Here is a 19,824-nt window from a genome sequence, read left to right on the forward strand (position 1 = left end):
ATATATCCATTGTATCTACAGACACACACACACACACACACACATCTGAGTAGTACTGGATGTTCAGAGATTGAGAATTTCCAGAGGAGAAGAAAGGAAGAAGCGTGCAAGCCTAGGTCCTTTTTTCTAGCAGTCTGTTTCACCGTATGTCCATGCACATCTCATAACAGAATGCCTTGGCAAAGCTCTACGAGACAGAGACATTTGAGTGTTCGCCGCACAGTTAGTTCTTTTTGTCGACAGAAAGGTAAAGGAAGAAGAGGGTATGATGTGTACTTTGAACAGACATGCCACAGGGGCTGCCAAAGGTACTAATTTAGGTTACATCATTTTATCTGCACAGTCCCATTCAATGGAGCTATTCCCCAGCATTTATATTATTTTTCGTTGTCTTGTTCACTGTGCCATTTTCAAATGGGAATGATGCTTATAGAAGCGAATCCCTGTGATTTTTCTGAAAGTTTATGATATTCCTTTACCACTGAATTTATGTCTTTTTCAGCATAAGTCTCAGTTATATATTACAGGACAATTTTCAGTAATTTTACTCGTTTTCTGAAAGAAGCATGAGGAAATCTACCACATCCTTTGGTTACCCATCAATTATTTCAGTGTATAAAGATTTGTTTTTCTCTAAAGTCATTGTAATTCTGACACATGATGGATAAAAACTCAGATGAAACCTATTTTCATCAGCAGAAAAGAACCAAAGCACGTAGCCTAAATAATTCATTTTCCTAAAGTAGTTTGATATTTTGGATCCATAAAAAAATTATGACAACCTCTTGATACAAGAATTGATGAAAGCTGAATATACACACTGTCAATTGTATAATGTATTGTTTTAAAAATCCCATACTTACAGAATTGTGCCTCAGTCATATTTCTTTCTAGTTTTTTAATCAATACTGAACACCTGTTTCACATACCTCCTGGCCCCTTCAGCGACTGCCTGTGTAAGAATCACTTTGATCTCTGGCTTAAGGAAGTTGCCCATTTTCAACATCTGTCTGCTTCAAATCTCAAATGCCAAGATTTGTTTTATTTAATGTGTATTAAGAATCACAGAAACAAATACCTTTTAAAAGATTAAAAGATTTTCCTCTGCTTCTATTTTATTTTTGGAGAATTATTCATGCAATAGAAGAATTATAAAGGAAATATCCTAAAGAGTAAAAATAAGTAAACAAAATATGGTGGACTCATGGACACATTGGATTAGGTGATTGCTGATTGATTTATCTTTAGGAACAGCTCTGGTAAACTTGGAATCTACTGGAAATATCAATCACTTTTTAAATGTTCACTTCTTGTTTTTGAAAGAGCGTGCCAGAAGTGGATGACACTTCAAAGATTTGGGTCCTGGTGTCCTGAATGCCTCTGGTTTCCTGACTCAAGCATGGGAAGTTAGGAATTGTAAACAGGCTTATATTATAATCAGTAGTAGTCAATCCCTGAGCATCTGCAGTCTTGATAGTGATGGTTACTCAGGATTTGTGATTCCAACACAGTGTTGAGGGAAGAGGAGAATTGAGGATGAGCAAGTGGTTTTCAGTAAAAGTTTTGTTGGTGTCAGCTGTTGTTATTATAATGGAGTTAAAAAAATATTACAATGTACTGATGTTAGTTAGGTAGGGATTAAATCTACAGGTGGCAGGTGTAGGTCAGGAGGGTGGTTCCTCGGGGCAGAGAAGCTGGGAACCAATCAGGGGAAGGCACTGGAGAGACACCTATTCATCATTTGGTAACATCCCAGCCCTGCTTCACCCAGAACACAGCTGGAAAGTCCAGTGGACCACGGAGGTGGACGGTGGGGCCCTGCCAAAGGGAGCCTTTACCTATGTGCTAAACTCACGAGCATGATAAATCTATTGAGAACCAGAACTCCATGTCCACTGGTCATGGGCCTGCCTCTCCTGGGTTTCCTAAGTACAAATAATACCCATCTTTTTATTTAATTAACATCAGTAAACTTGTTTTTTGTTTGCCTTCTTGTTTTTGACTGGTGAAGACACTTTTTTTTTTTTTTTGAGACAGAGCCTGAGAATTAGTCAATTAGATCCTCCCAGAAGGAGCTGCTGGCTTTACATCTGGTGAAAGAGGGACAGGCATTTTGCAAGTGTGCATGGGACACATGGGAGAGCCTCTGCTTCCCTCTCATGGCACACATGCCAGCTGCTTGTTCCCCATCCCTTCCTGCCTGAGGAGGTCCAACTGGGCAGCTGAGTTAGAGCAGGGGGAGGGGGAGGGAGGAATGGAGAGGTCCAGACTCCGTGTCATGCCTCCCATGGAGGCCTGGCCCCGAGTGGCTTGGGCTCTAGGGCATCTCTCCATTATCTTCTTAAGGAAGACTAGAGCAAGACAGAGGGACCTTGCCCTCTATGCAAGGTGACAAGAAGTAAGAACCCAGGAGGATCAGCCACTCACAGGAAGGAGGAGGAGGGTTGGAAGGGGCAGGACAATTGTTTGGTCTTGCTGGACTTTGGGGGGCCTTTGCTGTCCTCTGCTACCCCTCGCCCTGGACCTGCACTGTGCACCTCAGCCATACTAATCCTCCACAGTCTGAACCTCACAGGCCACCTTGGGGATGGGGACGGGGATGTGAGAAGGGGCAGCACTACTGGAGAGCCTGTATCAGAGCCGAGAGGCTCAGGCCAGCTGTACCGCTCAGAGCTGGAAGGCCGTAAGCCAGGCACTGTCCTCTACAGCCCAGTTCTCATCAGAACCACGAAGGGACTGGGCAATGGTCGTTAAGGTCCTCTACTACTAACCCACTGAGGTTCCAAGAAAGTCACTTCCCAGTGTAAAAGTCCTTCAACTGGAGCAGTTTAGTGAATACATTCTCCATGAAACTGGGGGCCACAGACTGGCATCAGAGGAAACAGGATCCTAAGACCTTCCCACCTCTGAGATCCTGAATCCGTGAACCTCATCTGTGCTGGGTTTTCCATGTGTGTGTCTTTTTGTGTATTAATTCTGACCTAATTAAAAATTAATAGACTTTACTTTAGAGCAGTTTAAGGTTCACAGCAAACTTGAGTGGATGATACAGAGATTGCCCATACGCCCCCTGCCCCCACATGTGCACAACCTCCCCCTTGTCAACATCCCGCATCAGAGTGGCCGGCACGTTTGTTAGAGTGGATGAAGCAACATGGATGCATCGTTATCTCCCAAAGTCCATAGTGTACACTGGGGTTCACTCTTGGTGTTGTGTGGTCAATGGGTTTGGACAAATGTACGATGACATATCCACCATCCCAGTATCACACAGAGTAGTTTCACTGCCCTAAACAACTATCCATCCCTGCCTCCCCCAACCCCTGCCAACCGCTGATTTTTTCTGTCTCCCTAGAATATCATATCCTTGGGATCATACCTATGTAGCCTTTTCAGACTAGCCTCCCTCACTTAGCAACATGTATTTAAGGTCCCCCTTCATGTTATTTTGTGGCTAAATAGCTCATATCTTTTTGATTCCTGAGTAATATTTCATTGTCTGGATGTGCTACAGTTTATTCATTCACCTGTTGAAGGACACCTTGATTGTTTCCAATTTTAGGCAATTATAAATAGAGCTGCCATAAACATTCATGTGCAAGTTTTTATGTGGGTGTAAGTTTTTGACTCCTTTGGGTAAACACCAAGGAGCAGGGCAGCTGCGGCATAATGCTGCTCTTTTATACACAGCCCACGCCCTCTCCCAACCCCCACTGAGAACTATGGAAAGGCACAGAATGTGTCTTGCCCGCCTCTGTCTCCAAGACTTACACCTGAGGTCCTCAATAAATATCTATTGAAATGAAAAATTCAACTAGACAGTCACATCTCAAATTTTCCAGAACACTTTAAATTTCATTTTATTTTATTCTTTGCAACAAAGGTGATTTAATGTAAACACAACCAGATGAAGAGTGCAAATGCTGTGTAAGGCTTTCCGTAGTTAAACATTTCACAAACTGGTTTGTTAAAGAAGCCCTTTGAGAGATGTTGATTCCTGCTTTGGGATTCCCAGGATGCAGTCGCTGGAGGGATGGTGAAAGGCACCTAGAGCTGGCAGCAGGCCTCAGTCAAGTCCTTTCCCACACGGGCCCTTGGTGTCCCCTGTGAAACAAACACAGGGGTTGGACTGGCTGACCTCCAAGTTCCTTTACGTGAGGCTGTTCCAGGAAGGCCCCTCAGATGAGCCCCCATCTACCACACTGGGAGAAGACAAGGGCTAAGAAGGCAGCTGTGTGGGGAGAAGGTTTCCACCAGCTAAGGTGCCACTCGCAGGGTGGGGCCCCAGGCCCTGGCAACAGGACGGAAGAGGCTAGGAGCACCCTTGCCCCCTTCCACTGCAGATGACCCCTTGTACCTTTTATTTTTGCAATCTGTTCATTTTAACATATTGACCGTAAGAATATTCACGGAGCACTTACCAGGAGTCCTAGGCTCAGTGCTCTTAACGGACTGATTTTATTCTTAATACAGCACAGTGATGGAGGGATTATCATTGTCCACACTTCTAGATCCAGTGCACCCCACACATATTTAGTGAGTGCATACCATACGCCAAGGCTCTGGCTTAGGGCTTCAGTAGTGAATAAAAGGGGCAGAGACCCTGGCCTCGCACAGTAAGCCATCGAGATAAGTGAGCAGAAGGTGAAAGTGTTACTGAAGAAACAGAATAGGAGCAGGGAGGGCATGGAGAGTGGTGGGGCAGAGTGGGGCTGACTTCCATGTGAGACACGGTAGCCAGGGTGGGCCTTGCTGAGAAGGTGAGGTCTCAGCAAAGACTGGGAGGAGGAGGGAGAGAAAGTTAGCTGAGTGGGTTTCTGGGGAAAGAGTCTTCCAGGCAAAAGGATCAGCCACAGTGAAGGCCCAGAGGGGGCTGTGTCTGGCACAGAGGAGTCGGGGAGTGGCGGAATGGGGACCGATGATGGAGGGCCTGGTGGGCCGCTTAAGAACTTGGGCTTTTCTTAGCCACAAATGGGGGGCCAGGCAGGGTTTGAGCAGAGTGACACCATCGCCCTGACTTCTCTGTCCAGAGGGGACTATGCAGAGGGATGGAAGAGCAGACACGCAGAAGCCCTTTGCATGCAGGCTGCCAGAGTCAGCCAGCAGAGACAGGACCAGGACGGTGGCTGGGACCTGCCGGTAGCAGTGGAGGGGTGACAAGGGGTGGGATTCGGGGTCTGCTTGAATGGGAGAGCCACCATGATTCCCTGAGGAAACTGGCACTGACTGTAAAGGCCTAGGGCAGAAGCCCTTCCCTAAGCCCTGTCCTTGGGCAGCTCTGTGGGTGGCCCTTGGGAAATGGGGATTCCAGGTCTGCTGCGTTTCCAGGTAGGCTGGTGATGCTGGGCCGTCCAGAGGTGGAAAGCACCCCACTCAGCTCCCCGTCTCCGGACTGCATGGGCCTGAATCCCAGTTCCACTTAACCTTACCATCAAAGGCACCAGGGTGGTAACTTCCTACTGCACTCCCAGGAAGGTGACTTCCCAGTCACCTGGCCCAGCATTCCAGTTAAAGAGGAAGCAGGCAGAACCGGAAGTGCATTCGTGCCCAAGCACCCCCATACCCAGCCAGGAACTGGGGCCTGTGTCGGGGTACAGGCACAGAGCAGAGAAGGGGGCTCCTCTTAGCGCCGCTGAAGTAACGTCAGCCTACCCACCGAGCTAGCTGGTGTCGGCCATGCAGTCGCAAGGCCAGCCTTTCCTGGACACAGCACTGGCGCTGCACTCCGAGATCTGGGTAACGGAGTCCTGCTCCGCAGTCCTGAGCTACCTGAGGATGAGCACATCAGGAACCCGGCCAGGCCTCTGCTGCATCATTTTTAAAATGGAGACAAAGGTGTCTATCCAAGAGAGCTGAAAGGGAGCGCACATGTGAAAACCACTTTATAAACTAGAAAATGCTGCACAGAGGTCAGGCGAATGCTCACAGCCTACGCCCTGGGGAGAGGGCATCAGACACAGTAAGGATGCCATGCTGGCCAGGGGGGAAAGTGACTCATTCTAGCCAAGGGGGACAGATAGAGGCCTCAAAGACAAAAAGGGGTCTTGAAGAATGGGAGGGATTAGCTCAAATAGAGAAGAAAAGTATTCCAGGTAGAGGGAGCATCATGGGTAAAGGCACAGTCTACAGCTGCAGGGAGGCCATCAGGAGCTATGGAAGAGTTTTGAGCAGGGGAGTGGCAGAATCTGATTTGTTTAGAGGTCACCCTGGCTACTGAGGAGAGTCAGAGTGGAACTGCTAAGGCCCAGCTGAGCAACACTGAGGCTGGGGCCAGCTGCACTCTCAGGGGAGAGGGGAGCCTGCCCAGGTCCCTGCAGTCAGGCTCTGTGTGGGGAAAGGCAGGTGGAAGTGAGAAGCTGGGGAGGGGGCAGCCCAGGCCAGGCTGCTGCTTGTCACGCGGCCTGGATTTCCAGCTATTGACACAGACTCTGACAAGTAAAGCAAAGGCCAAGAGAGGCAGAGACAAAGGGGCTGATTAAATCCTTCTTCCAGGGGGGTTGTTCAGCCCTGCCCTGGGAAGGCTGGCTGGAAAACCTGGACCACAGCCCTTTTCTCCAGAGCTGTAGGCCCAGTTAGAGGTGGGGCTTTGAAAATGGCTGAGGAGTTTCTGCACCCGCACCCCACCCCAGCTGACCCAGCTCCCAAACCCATAATGTTTTACTCCTCCCTTTACAACCAGCGTCACTTATAGGACCACAATTTGAGACTCAGTTTTTCGTTTTCTAGGAGGGCAATGATACTACCCACTTCATCAGGTTTGTTATAGGTCAGGTTCCCTAAAGAACACACTCTGAGAAGGAGCTGAGTCGCCAGATAAAATATAGGACATCCAGTTAAATTTCGTGGGGGCTTGGTTCTTCCTGTGTGTCTTGCCTCATTCCCGAGTTAGAAGTTCCAAGCCTGCAGCTGATGAGGCTGAAGAGAGCCTTCTCATCACTGGCTGCAGGAGGACCCCCGCATGCCAGCTGTGCAGGGCAGCCTGGTCCGGGCTCCCAGCCTCTCTGCGTTTGGCCTCCACAGGGACAGAGGCTGCAGGCAGGTGGCCAAGGGCCGCCCCCATGTTTGGCCCTTGCTGGCTCTGGATGAGCAAGATCCTCACTCTCTCACTGCTCTACACACACATCTGTGTCCCACTGAAAACTCACCCACCCTGCATGCTCCTTTTTCAAGGACTCCAAGGGCCCTCTGATTAACACTGACTTTTCTGCTAGCTGGGCCACAGAGCACAAACCATTTCCTGTGTTCTCTGGAATGTCCTGGCTGGGCACCTTTGTTCCTATCTGAAATTCTCTCTTCCTCTGGACTTAGCTATACCCAGGGCCACCCTCTACAGGCAGGTTCCCTGTCACCTCCACCCTTCTAGCCACTACTACTGCCCACACGACTCTATTTAGCTCTTAAGGCCCATGTACAGCTTGAAATTGGAGGGAGGGAGTCTGGCCTTTGCATGTCCCAAATGCAAGGGCTTCTCTTAGAATTCCGTACCTCCACAGGCATCCTGCATAGAGTATGCTTTCTGTAAACGCTCTCCAGGTATGCAGTCAGGTGCCATTTTATTCTCATTGTACCGATGTGGAAAGTGAAACCCCAAGATCCTGCAGATCCTCAGGCCTCCTGATGCCAGGCTACGCTGCCACGTAGTACCGATGAGTGGTCTCCTCTCTCCTCACCGTAGTGGCATCCTTCGTAGGAGTCTGAAATGGGAGTGGGGTGAGGGCAGGGGTCTTAGAGAAGCAAGCTCCTAGCTTTCCTCCTCAGGGAGCAAAAGCACCTTGTCAGGTGGCAAAACAAAGAAATGACCCAAGGAAGACCTTGGTTCAGGCCGTGGAAGAAGGAATGGGTTTTGTTACAAGTATTTTGTCATCTTGGCCCACTGGAACTTCTGTCCATCCTTTGGACTGAGCTCAAGCTCTACCCTTTCAGGAAGTCCTTCAAGGACAGCCCTTCTGACAATTGTCTTCTCCTCTACTTCATGCTTATACACACTTACTTCTTGTGGCTTGTAGTCTCAGAAATGCTATGAACTCTGCTGTGGTTGCAGACAGGTCTCTCTCTGCCTCTACCACCCCCCCCCCGCCTAGGGTTTAGCTTTGAATTGCCCCTTCCCAGTCCTTCCTTCCCCCAACACTTACCCCAGGGGTCCTTGGGCAGTAGGTATGTCCGAAGTTATCTGAGGATGAGATAAAGAATGGGAACTCCAGATGGTGAAGGGACCACCCAATGACCTCAGGAGGACCTTCCTGAAAGCTCAGAGGACAGGAGTGGGGTGTCCCCACCTGGGCTTAGCCACAAATATATAGAATACAGTTTGGACTACTTCCTGATTTACTTCCCCTTAGGGCTGGGACATGAGACCTTTCTAGCCTTTACAGGTACTCAGAAAATGTTTGAGGAGTTGAATCACCCAGATGGTTCTACATTATCATCATGGCCACCATAGCTAACAGTTATTGGTCACTTACTATATACTCGGGATGAAGACAGCCAGGTTACTGTCAGGAAAGAGAGATACAAATACAGTTGACCCTTGAACAACACGGTTTGCACTGTATGGGTTCACTTTTGTGCAGGTACTACCTGATAAATATAATGCAGTATTTTTGGAGGTTCACTACAACTGGAAAAATCTTGCAGATGAACCACATAGCATAGAGATAATCAACAAAATTAAGAAAAAGGTATGCCATGAATGCACAAAATATATGTATTATAGGTATTAGTCTATTTTATCATTTACTATCATAAAATATACACAATCTATTATAAAAAGTATACATTTCTCCAAATTGGGGCACACAGGCTACATGGTGCCATTTGCAGTGGACAGAAATGCAAAGAAATGTAAAGATGCAATATTAAATCATAACTGCATAAAATTAACTACTGCATATATTCTACTACTGTAATAATTTTGAAGCCACCTCCTGTTGCTATTGCAGGAAGCTGAAATGTTTCAAATATCCACTTAAAATGCCACGTGACACTAATCATCTCCAACTGAGCACTCTGTCTTTCCAGAAAAAGTCATCTCATGGTTCTCACGCATTTTTCACCATTGTTATTGCAATGCCACAAACTTTGACTAACACCATGGGACCTATATGAAATTCCATTATGATGCTGTAAGTGCTCCCAAGAAGCAGAAAAAAAGTCATGACACTATAAGAAAGAGTTGAGTTGCTTGATAAGTATCACAGATTGTGGTGTGGAGCTGTGGCTGTCCCCCATTTCAGACAGACATTCACCTTGTAAACAGAAGATGTACACTGATATCAACAAATACAGTACATTAGTATACGTATATTTCCTCTTCCTTATGATTTTTGCAATATTTTCTCTCTCACTTACTTTAGTATAAAAATATAGTCTATGGTATGCAGAACATACAAAACATATGTTAATTGACTGTTTATGTTATCGGTAAGACTTCTAGTCATTACATCTTTGGGGAGTCCAAAGTTATATGCAGAGTTTCAACTGCACAGGGGTTCAGTGTCCCTAGCCCCCACGTTGTTCAAGGCTGAACTGTACTGAAAGGGAAAAGTAGAATGAACTCTTCAGAACTGGAATTGGAAATGTCAGTAAGAACTCAGAGTTTTCAATACATTTTGATACAGAAATACAGACTAATGTAAGCATGCACATGTATTTGTGCATACACATGTGCTCCCTGCTTTGTTCACGGAGGAAGCTTGTGAGCAAGGATGACCCCAACAGCCCAAAGCACACCGGCCACAACGCGTGTCCAGATCATGGTTTCCAAATATCATTCTCCCTTAAAAGGAATCAGAGCTTCTAAAAACATGGCTGATTCCAGGGATAGGGCAGAGAAAATACAACATAAGCTTGGAACATTGTTTTCTGCCAGAAGGTACGGAAGTACTCGAAGAGTAATGGGGAGAGACCAAAAAGACATGAAGTCAGCTTGAAATGGCTACCACTGACCAAATCTGGGGGCATTTGCCTACCAAAATTGTAAGATTTCCCTTCACCCCTCTTTGTCGGTTTTATTTATTAATGCATAATATGAGGAATGAAAGAATGAGAAAATAATCATTTGGCAACAATCATCATAATAATTTACTCAGGCAGGAATCAGCAATGAATGAAATGTTCAATCTAGGGCATGAAATTCTGAGCAGCAGCCAGATATTTACAGAGCCTCCATGTACCTTCACGCAAGAGCTTTCTGAAATGCAAAGGGCAAATAGCAACTTTGCCACAGACAACCCCAGCACATCCTTCTTCACTAAATAATCAGAGTCAACACTGGCCAGTCATGACACCAAGTGACAACATCTTCTTCCAGATATGCTGCATTGAGAGGAACTCGGCATCACTTCTGTGACATTCCTGCCTGAATGCAGCATAACCTGAATCAAATCATGAGGAACCTTCACAGGAACCCAAACTGAGAGAAAACCTACACAAAACTGACCTGTGCTCTGCAAAAATGTAAATGCCATGAAAATCAAAGACAGACCCAGGTACTGTCCCAGATTAAAAAACTCAAAAGACCTGACAAATGGACACAACACATCATGGATTGTGACAATCCCTAATCTTGAATTTTCTTTGGCTATAAAGGATATTGAGATAATTGGAAAAATCTGAATAAGGTCTTATTAACTAAAAAAATATACAATGAGGTTTATATACTTAGAAAAAGGAGAGCTTTATATCTCATGAAGTATTTTCAACCTGCAGCGGTCATTCTGACAGGCTGGGAAACACGGCTGTCGCCTCAAGCCAAGAACACATGTTTCAAGGGATGGACAAAAGAAACAGGATTTGTACTGAGCTGGATGGCTAAAAATACATATTTAACAAGCTATTAGAAGAGTCATGAATAGTAATGAGAAAACCTGTGCATGTAATTGTGCTTTACACCTGCCATCCCATGATGGCTGGGGACTCAGTTTTAAGGTTTTTCTGGAGTCCCCTTGGCGAGAGGCATCTGTTCAGTTAGCAGGAGCCTTAGGATTTTATTTTTAGTTCCCAGTCTGTAGATGAGATGTTAATATTGAACCAATTTTAATTTCTAGATTTCAACAATTATTATAAAGCTCTATAAGATCATGTAAGAAGATAATTCCTTATTACAGGAGATACACAGTGACATAGTCACAAAAAAAGACAAATCAGGTCTGCAACTTACAAAGAGTTCAGAAAAAAGTGCATATTATATATTTCTATAGGTAGAAAGAAAAGAGAAGGCAGAGAAAGGATAAAGCCAATGTAGTCAAACGTTAACATTTGAGGGACGGTATCCAACCAATAATTCTTTGTACTATTGCTATAATTTTTCTGTATGTCTGAATTTTACAAAACAGAATACTTATACAATGAAAAATACATTTTCAATATCAACAAATTGTAAGCCATGGAATAAAATCAACCATGAATCCATTTTGAAAAAAGTAAATGAATCAATTGAAGGTTTCATGAGGAACAGAGATATTTACATATCTCAAATTACCAAGCCCACAAAATCCTAATTAATTACAAGGTGAAAAAGTAACTTTACAGATGAGAGACTGGCAGATACCACTGTTACTGATCAATGCTAACACCGCCAGTAATAGGACAAGCCAGATTATAGGTCACATGACAGGATGCAACGAGAAACTCACAGGATCACTTCTGTGATATTCTTGTCCAAAATGATATGGTCTAAACCTAATCATAATGAAAGCTCAGAAAACCCAATGGAGGGACACTCTACATTACTCGACTTTACTCTTCAAAAGATTAGAGGTAGTGAAGGTCAAGAAAAGACTGAGGAGCTGCTCCAGACTGAAAGAATCTAAGAGACAGGACAACTAAATGCAATCCATGGATCTGAATGGGATTCTATGGTTACCAAGGGCATTACAGACAATTAATAAAACTTGGAAAGAATCAGACCATTTAATAATTGCATGTATTCATGTTAACTTTCTGATTACCAAGACTGTATTGCAGCTACGTGGAAGATCCTGACTTGTAGGAATACCCACTAAAGTAATCAGGGGTGATGGCACAATGCCACCAATTAATGCTCAAATAGTTCAAAAACAAAAAGCTCTCTGTACTAAAACTCGGAACTTTTCTATAATTTTAAGAATATTTCAAGAAGTTAATAAAAAATAAACAAATAAACAGATAAAGTAAGAAACCTTAGGCAAATTTTATTTTTCCATGAGGAATAAGTCATATAAATCAGTGCTTAAAATTAAAATTCTGCCAGTTCAGTGGTACTGTAACAACTGTTATAAATGCAAACATCGACAGTGACCACAGTCCCAGTATGTCGATATGATGTCTGTCTAAGCATACAGTGATGTCTGTCACTATATATAGTGATAAAAACTGGAAAACAGAAATTAGCCATCAATGTATGCCACTAATGTATTCTTGAAAACTTGCTTGTTTGGCTGATTAAGCAGCAGACACTTGGGCAGCCTGCATATGCTCAATGATACTGGTTTTCATTTGTGAGGTCTCCTCGAAAGTCTCCCAGTACAATATAATTTCTCCTTAACATCAGTACACATCTTCAGGACGCTTTTCAAATTAGATCTTCATGCAGATCTGACTCATCAGAAGATCCTAGAGCAGCAGCTCTATAGGATCTAGATTCCAATTCAGCAGCATGTGAAAAGAAAAAGAAAGAATTACATTCTTTCCCTAAAGATTTCATACTAAGTGTAAGTCACTAAAAATAAGTTGAGAACTTTATCAGGGTTAATAAGAATGAAAAATATGTATGTATGACTACAAGACAAAATGACTATTAAATATTATTTGCCCACAGTAGCACACTGAATTAACTGTGATTGTGGTTAAGTGTCAGAGCTCTGGTTTTCCCATTCTTCATTCACTTATTCCACAACCATGCTGAGAAACAGGCAATTTCCACACAGAGTCACAGATACCACGACACGTATAAAACTGGACACTATTGGAACACACACAAGGGCCATCTGTCCAAGTTTTGTGTCAATACTGTAGACTTTATGTGGAGATGAATGTAGGTTGAAACCTGAAGGACAAGGACAAAGTGTGCCAGACAGAAGGAAGTGGCAAATGCAACCAGCTGGAGCTGAGGAAGGACTTACTTCTAAGTCCTTCTTAGGACTTCTAAGTCCTTGCGCACTTACTTCTAAGTAGTCTAGTTTGGTGAGATGCTAGAGCAAAGGGGGAGAGGAGGGCAAGTGGCAAGAGAAAAGGCTGAATACCTTGACAGGGAGCAAACTGATTGGGGAGTTTTTATCCCATGCCAAGGAATATGCAACTTTTTCTGAGGGCAAAAGTAAACCAATAACATAGGAAATGACTGATTTAAAATGTCACCTGTCAAGTGATTGCTTATGAACTGAAATGGCTGTCCCATTTTGGCCATAAACCTGAGAAGTTGAGGAGGGTTTGGTTATTCTGTGAACAGTTTCAGCCTGCCTCTGGACACTTCCACAGGGATGCAGGAATGAAGTGTGGAGTCTGAAAAAAAGCCATACAGAGATGTCATGAGATGTTCTTAAGGGTATGGAACATGACGAATTCATGAGGCATAAGTATGCTCTTCAGTACAAATGTTTATGTTTTCACATCTTTTACTAGATGTGTCTAAGAAAAAATACTAAATGTAGTATCTATTAACCAAACAATGGAAAGGGATATCATTTGCTATATAGAGTTATATTTTCTTCTAACTCCTGCTGCATCTGAAATAAGTCTAATATTATTTAGAATGTTTAAGTAAACAAGAGACATTATCATGGGAATCATATCTCACTTACAAACTTTGGCTTTTAATACATGTCCAGACTAGACTTAACTTGAGGCTTGCTTCAACACAAAAATAATCCCATAAATGAAATACAATTCCTACTTATTTTACATTTACGTAATAGAAAATATATATGTATAATGCTATTTAATCTCATAAACATACAATTATTATGGCTCTATTCTTGGATATCCATCATTCCAAAAGGGTGATGTTTTCTCTTAATTGTACAAACGTTGGACGATTCAAGTCATATTCTAAAATGAATATCTAATTCTTAGCAAAACCTTGCCTTTTATAAAAGGTTAAACCATTTTTCAGTGTAATGGATTTTTCCTTAAAATTGACTTTCCATTTTCCACTATTATAAATTTAAAATTTTAAGAAATGTTCTACACTATTAACTTTTCACTGCAGAATCTTAAATACATCCATGAGGAAGATGCTACTGTCACATTATGTGAAAATTCCATCGGCCAAGAGGAAGTAAAATTATTAAGCTATCTGTATTAGGACTAACATTTCTTTATTCATATGGCCACAAAGACTGCAGAAAATTTGCTTGAAAAATAGATAAGTATAGGTTAGAGCCAGTTTTCAAACTTAGTTTCTTTGATTCATGGCTCTCTAGAATTAGAAACAGGGAAAATAATATACAGCTCTTCCAACTGTAGCTGCGATTTCTTTCCAGAATTGGTACCAACTGATTGAAACATCTAATTATAGCTGTATTTATCTACTTAATTATGAAATGGGTGGGAATATCTCAAACTACATTGCAAGCATCCCCCTCTAGAGGGAGGGTTCTTACTGAAATCTTTTGTAGGAAAGGTATTTTCTCCCTGAATGCCCAGAACCGGGTCTGAAATAGTATACTGAATGCAATAAATACTTTCTGATGATAATGATAATATGATATCCAGTGCCTGTTCAAATTTTTGAAAACAGGTTTCCCAATATTTTGAGAGACCGTTTTCCATAACATTTCTTGACAATAACATTACAGACAGCACTTATAAACTGAATAATGTGACCAGACTATTACTAGCCAGGTCTTGTAAAATAACTCAAAACCAGATAAAAGGAGAGGGACTTAACGAAAGAATCTTACATAAGCATTAATAAACACAATGTCAACTGCAGGTTTTTACATGAATGACTTTAATTAAGGAAATACTACTGTAACTATCTCTTCTGGGGTTAGAGACGGAAGCTCAGAGAACAAACGGACAGATCCCAAATGCTGGCAGGAGCCACTCTGGAGGGGCCCCCAGAGGCTGAAAAAGAGGGTCTGGAGTGTTGATGGCTCCACTTTTCTCCTGGCTGGTGGCAGGCCGGGGGAGGGGGGAGTGTTATCTACATACACAAGTGAACATTGGCCGACATTAAGGGACATTTTAAAAGTTCTTTGCATTTTATCCTTCCTTTTCCCTGAAATCACAGATTTTCTTCTTAGTTCCCTTAAAAGAAGTTCAGACTTATTGTCCTCAATGGAATGACAATACAGTGTCTGGCACAGATTATGGAAAACAAAAGGACAGAAAAATGTCTTGGGGACATTAATCCCTGTCCTATTCAGTTAGACAAGGGTTCCATCCGTGGCTTTTGAGGTGTGTAAAGCAATAGCTTAGGAGAAACTGAACACTGCCAGGTGAAATTAAAAAAAAAAATTCAGTTAAGCTTATGCATAATACTAATTCAAAAACCATGCTAGCTTCTTCTGGAGTAAAACACATATTTTTAATAAAAGTGCTTCTGCTTTCCCTGTGGCCTCTCTCTGTTTGTCCAGGTGGGGATTATGTCTCAGGTGGTAGAGGTGGGTTCAAGCCCAACATTAACAAGGCAGCACATCTACACCTTCATTTGTATCATTCCATTCTTAAAAGTATAAGGTGAGAAAATTACACGCAAGTGAACAATATGCCGGCACTTTTTTTGCTAATTGGAAGGATTCCCTCATAACTGGTGATTTTCAAACTATGTCCCACAGAAATCTGAGGTCCTACAGAGGACACTGCAGGGTGAAGGGATACGGAAGTCACAACTTCAGAGCCCCCAGCCCTCCTTTAACTAGACAGCTCTACTTCTATCTGCCCTATGTGAAACGGTTTCATGCAATTTCTCTAAAAAAATGACAAGTTATATTTCTTACATAATCTTTTAAAAATGTCTGAAATGCTGTGATTTAGTCAAAGTCCTTAATATTACATAAAAGGCAACAGGGGCTCAGAGAGATTGCAGCCTGCCTGAGCTTTGCTCTGCTCTGATTTCTTATGACATGAATTCAGGTAAAGAAAGAAGGTTGAGGCCTCATTTAACACAGGTCTATGTTACTTTTCTCCACATTAAGGAGATAATAAACACAGCATCAAAACTAAATGGCAGGGTACATGGACTGAAATGAATATTTTAATAACAATGATACACAATGAAAACTAGCTGTTATTTTTGATGGATTTTGGTTCAAACAACTGTTTGAACAAAATTTTTTTTGAAACAATTTTTTTTGAGAGAGGTCCTCGCTGTGTTGCCCAGTGGAGTGCTGCGGCTATTCTTAGGCACAATCATGCTGCCCTATGGCTTTGAACTCCTGGGTTCAAGTGATCCTCCTGCCTAGGCCACATGAGTAGCTGGGAGTACAGGCATGCACCGCTCTGCCTGGCTTTTAAAATTTTCTTCCTAATCAAAAATGGTCAGACATTAGACGAATATCTTCAACTTGGTTAAGTATAGTTCAACTGTTTTTTTCCTTAGCGTTCTGCAATTGATACAGCTTTTCATTGTTGGATTCATCTTGAGATCCTCAGAAGTGGATTCTTAACATGAGTGAAATCACAGGGTTGGAGTGGAAGGTCCTTGTTACATCTTCATGAGAGCTGGGGACTATGTTGGCATTATACAGTATTCTGAGGAGGAAGAGTATAAGGAAATCTGTTTGGTTGTAGTCACTGTTTAAAGACTCTTGATGTCATTGCCAGCTTAGTCATCAATCATTCGAGTGAATGCCATTTTCAAAATTTAAATAGTTCCTTGATTTATCTATTTTAAAACTGCTGCATGATTGCCCTGTAGTAGGTACAGTTTATAATAATTGGGACAAAAATGCTGTAAGATAGCAATTAAGGATATATTCTTATGTAGCAAAATTACAAACTTTTAAAAACAGAAATTTATCTTTTTTAATATTTGGGAATGTTTATTTCATAAAACTTATTTATCTGAGCTTCCTTTAAATAATAAACATGCATATGTGGTTAAGTATCTGGATGCCAATCATTCACTTATGATTAATGTTGGAAAACTTGAGATGGTGCAGGAAATCTTTCAAAGCGTTATCAACCACAGCCAAGCTAAAGTCAGTTAGAAAGGAAGCAAAAGCACCTGTAAACATACTTTAAGTTATTAGTCCATAATATTCAATTTCTAAAATCTAACTTAAACACAGCTTCTAAGGAAATTTAAAATGTGCCAGTTTAGTTTTGTTTATTGAATGACATTAACAAATGGGTATCTGTTGAAAATAAGAGCTGTAAGGACGTCCATAAAACTATAAAATTTATCTTTCCTCTCTTTATGAACACAGATAATTATGACCCTTTACTTAACAAGCATAAATCAATTAAACAACTCAGTATTTCACCAAATTCAAAAGAAGTATTCTATCAGAAATCTGAAACCCAAAGGAAAAAGGTGACATAACTAACTGTGATCAAGTTGTTCTTCATGTCATTATTTGAAGTTCATGGGCATGAGGCAGGGACCATTAAGTTTTCATTTGGAATCAATTCTCTGTCAAGACCTAAACCGTTATTAAGAATGCCACCACGAGGTGGCGGTATGACTGGCCTCAAGGCCTGGGTGGTAAAAGCAGATCTGGCTGCTATTAGTCTACAAGGAGTTTGTTACTGAGCTCTGCTGGTCTCTCACTCATTCTGGGAGATTACAAAACACAAACACTCACTATTTCATTTTTTCCTAAATGATTGTACTTTTTAAAAAGTTATCTTCAGAAAATGGAATTTCCCATTAAACAGTGTTGTAATTCTGAATATGTGTCAGAGAGCAAGTCTAGTGGATGTAGTTATAGTTTTAAAATTGCTCTGAACAAGTACACATATCCCTACGGGAATTTTGAAGACAACAAGTAACTCAAACAAAGTAAGGAGGGGAGGGAAATGGCTATCGATGATGTATGGCTTAACAGGTAATACTTGCTGCCTTCTGGAATAGCTCTACTTGCAAGATTCTTGAAGATGCCATTAGAAATACTTGTATTTAAAGGGGAAGTGAGATGATGCATACATTTGTTTGACTATAACAGCCATTTCAATATGTATAAAGATATCAACACATCATGTTGTATTCCTTAAGTATAAATAATAAAAGACTAAAAACTAAAAAAAAAAAAAAAACTAGAAATATTTGTATTCAGTAAACCAATTTAGAGATTTAAGAAAAACATCCCTCAAAGACATTTTCAACATTTGCTTTCACCACCCTTGTGCATTTCACTCATCATGTGGGGAAAATCAAGCATTTGGCACTGAGGAATAATTCAGAGTACCAAGTCCAAGGGGAGCATGAGATAGTGGAGCTGGTGATCAAAAAGAACTAAGGCAGCTCCAAAGGCAGTGAGCTCCTCACACCATTACCGAGGCCTCAGAGGGGGGCCTGCCCTTTGTCATCCATACACCGGACCCTCAGACTGACCAAAGGATTATTTTTAACCACCTTGTGAATTATACTTTCTTTCTTCCCTATGTTAGCCATTCCCCATTTCACACACATGACTTTATCTAGAGTGGAAAAACTATAAAATATTGCTGGTCTCAAGGCACCCTCTACTGATAATTCCAAAGATCACCATCAAGGAAGGTTAATGTACCGAGTGCCTGAAGGTGCCAAGAGCAGCAGGAGGAGGAGGAGGACTTAACCCTTTCAGTTTACGTGGTCATCTCCCAAAAACATAGTTAAACTTATTAACATTTCTAATGAAAGGAATGGTGAAAAGCAATTATAGAACAGTTATCACTGTCTCAATTATAAAGCTTCAAAAATACTTAGCTGAAAGGCTAACAGACTAGGTTAACTACATGAGAATAATAAGGGGTTTTAAAATCAGAAGAAAGTGAGAGCCAAAGAGTCCTGGATGAACCTTTTAAAGGTAAATTCATTTAACTGTATCATTTTCCAGAATTATAGTGTCTAGTTAGCTGTCACATCCCGCCAATCTCATGAACTTGTCCCACTAAAAATTATGCTTTCAAGTCAAATTAATGAGCTTACTTTCTATGATTTCATATTTTGACTTACGTTTCTGGTCCACATGCCAAGGATTTTTTAGCTTCTCCTTCTAACTTCATAGAGTAGCTTATCTTTTGCAATTCAACATTATTAAATTCTTGATACATTTTCATTTTGTGGAGTTTAGATTCGAGAAATTTAACTTTCAGTTCCATCTCATGCTTTACTGCAGCCACTTCTTTCTCTCTTAATTCTTGTCTCTTATCTCGTTGTGCTGCATAGGCCTGAAACAAATTTAAATGATACAATATTGATCATTATAACCTGGACAATTATTATATATTTCTTTCCTTTGCTTCAGAGTCAGTGCTTCAGAGAGTATTTTATTCATTTTATTTTATTTTGTCTCCCTTTTAGAAACATGGTCTCCCTTTGTCACCTAGGCTGGAAGAGACAGCTCATGGCAGCCTCCAGCTCCTGGGCTCAGGTAGAGTACCTGAGTACCTGGCACTACAGGCACATACCAGGTAGTTTTATTATTTTTTGTAGAGACAGGGGTCTCACTATGTTGCCCAGGCTGGTCTCAAACTCCTGGCCTCCAGTGACCCTCCTGCCTCAGCCTCCCTAAGTGCTGGGATTACAGGCATGATTCACCACATCTGGCCTCAGAGAGCCAAAGAAGCTGAAGTTTAAAATATTTATCATCAATATCAACTAAATGGATTATTCTATATGGATTATTAAAAAATTCAGGGGGAGAGGGAAGTCGGCTGACTAGAGACTTCAGCTGCCAGAGCATCCCACAGGGAAAA

At 41.9% G+C, this 19,824-nt stretch overlaps 1 protein-coding gene across 5 annotated transcripts in view; it reads right to left on the reverse strand.

The window, feature by feature from the left end:
• Positions 1 to 3,829: 3,829 nt before the first annotated feature.
• The window catches only part of LOC123638153 (coiled-coil domain-containing protein 144A-like), a 36,746-nt gene continuing 20,751 nt past the window's right edge, over positions 3,830 to 19,824 (reverse strand). The window contains exons 3-7 of one of the 5 annotated variants that reach the window (XM_045551546.1): positions 19,082 to 19,296; positions 13,336 to 13,479; positions 8,133 to 8,170; positions 7,486 to 7,694; positions 3,830 to 4,104 (exon numbers count right to left, since the gene is read on the reverse strand). In XM_045551546.1, the coding sequence (XP_045407502.1) occupies positions 8,167 to 8,170; positions 13,336 to 13,479; positions 19,082 to 19,296 (363 nt within the window). In that variant the 3' untranslated portion in view covers positions 3,830 to 4,104; positions 7,486 to 7,694; positions 8,133 to 8,166. Of the gene's footprint in view, positions 4,105 to 7,485; positions 7,695 to 8,132; positions 8,171 to 12,150; positions 12,615 to 13,335; positions 13,480 to 19,081; positions 19,297 to 19,824 lie in introns of those variants that run through there. The other 4 variants (XM_045551545.1, XM_045551549.1, XM_045551547.1 and 1 more) reach the window with 4 other exon arrangements.

This window comes from Lemur catta, chromosome 5 (genome assembly GCF_020740605.2).
Source record: "Lemur catta isolate mLemCat1 chromosome 5, mLemCat1.pri, whole genome shotgun sequence".
Lineage (NCBI taxonomy): Eukaryota > Metazoa > Chordata > Mammalia > Primates > Lemuridae > Lemur > Lemur catta.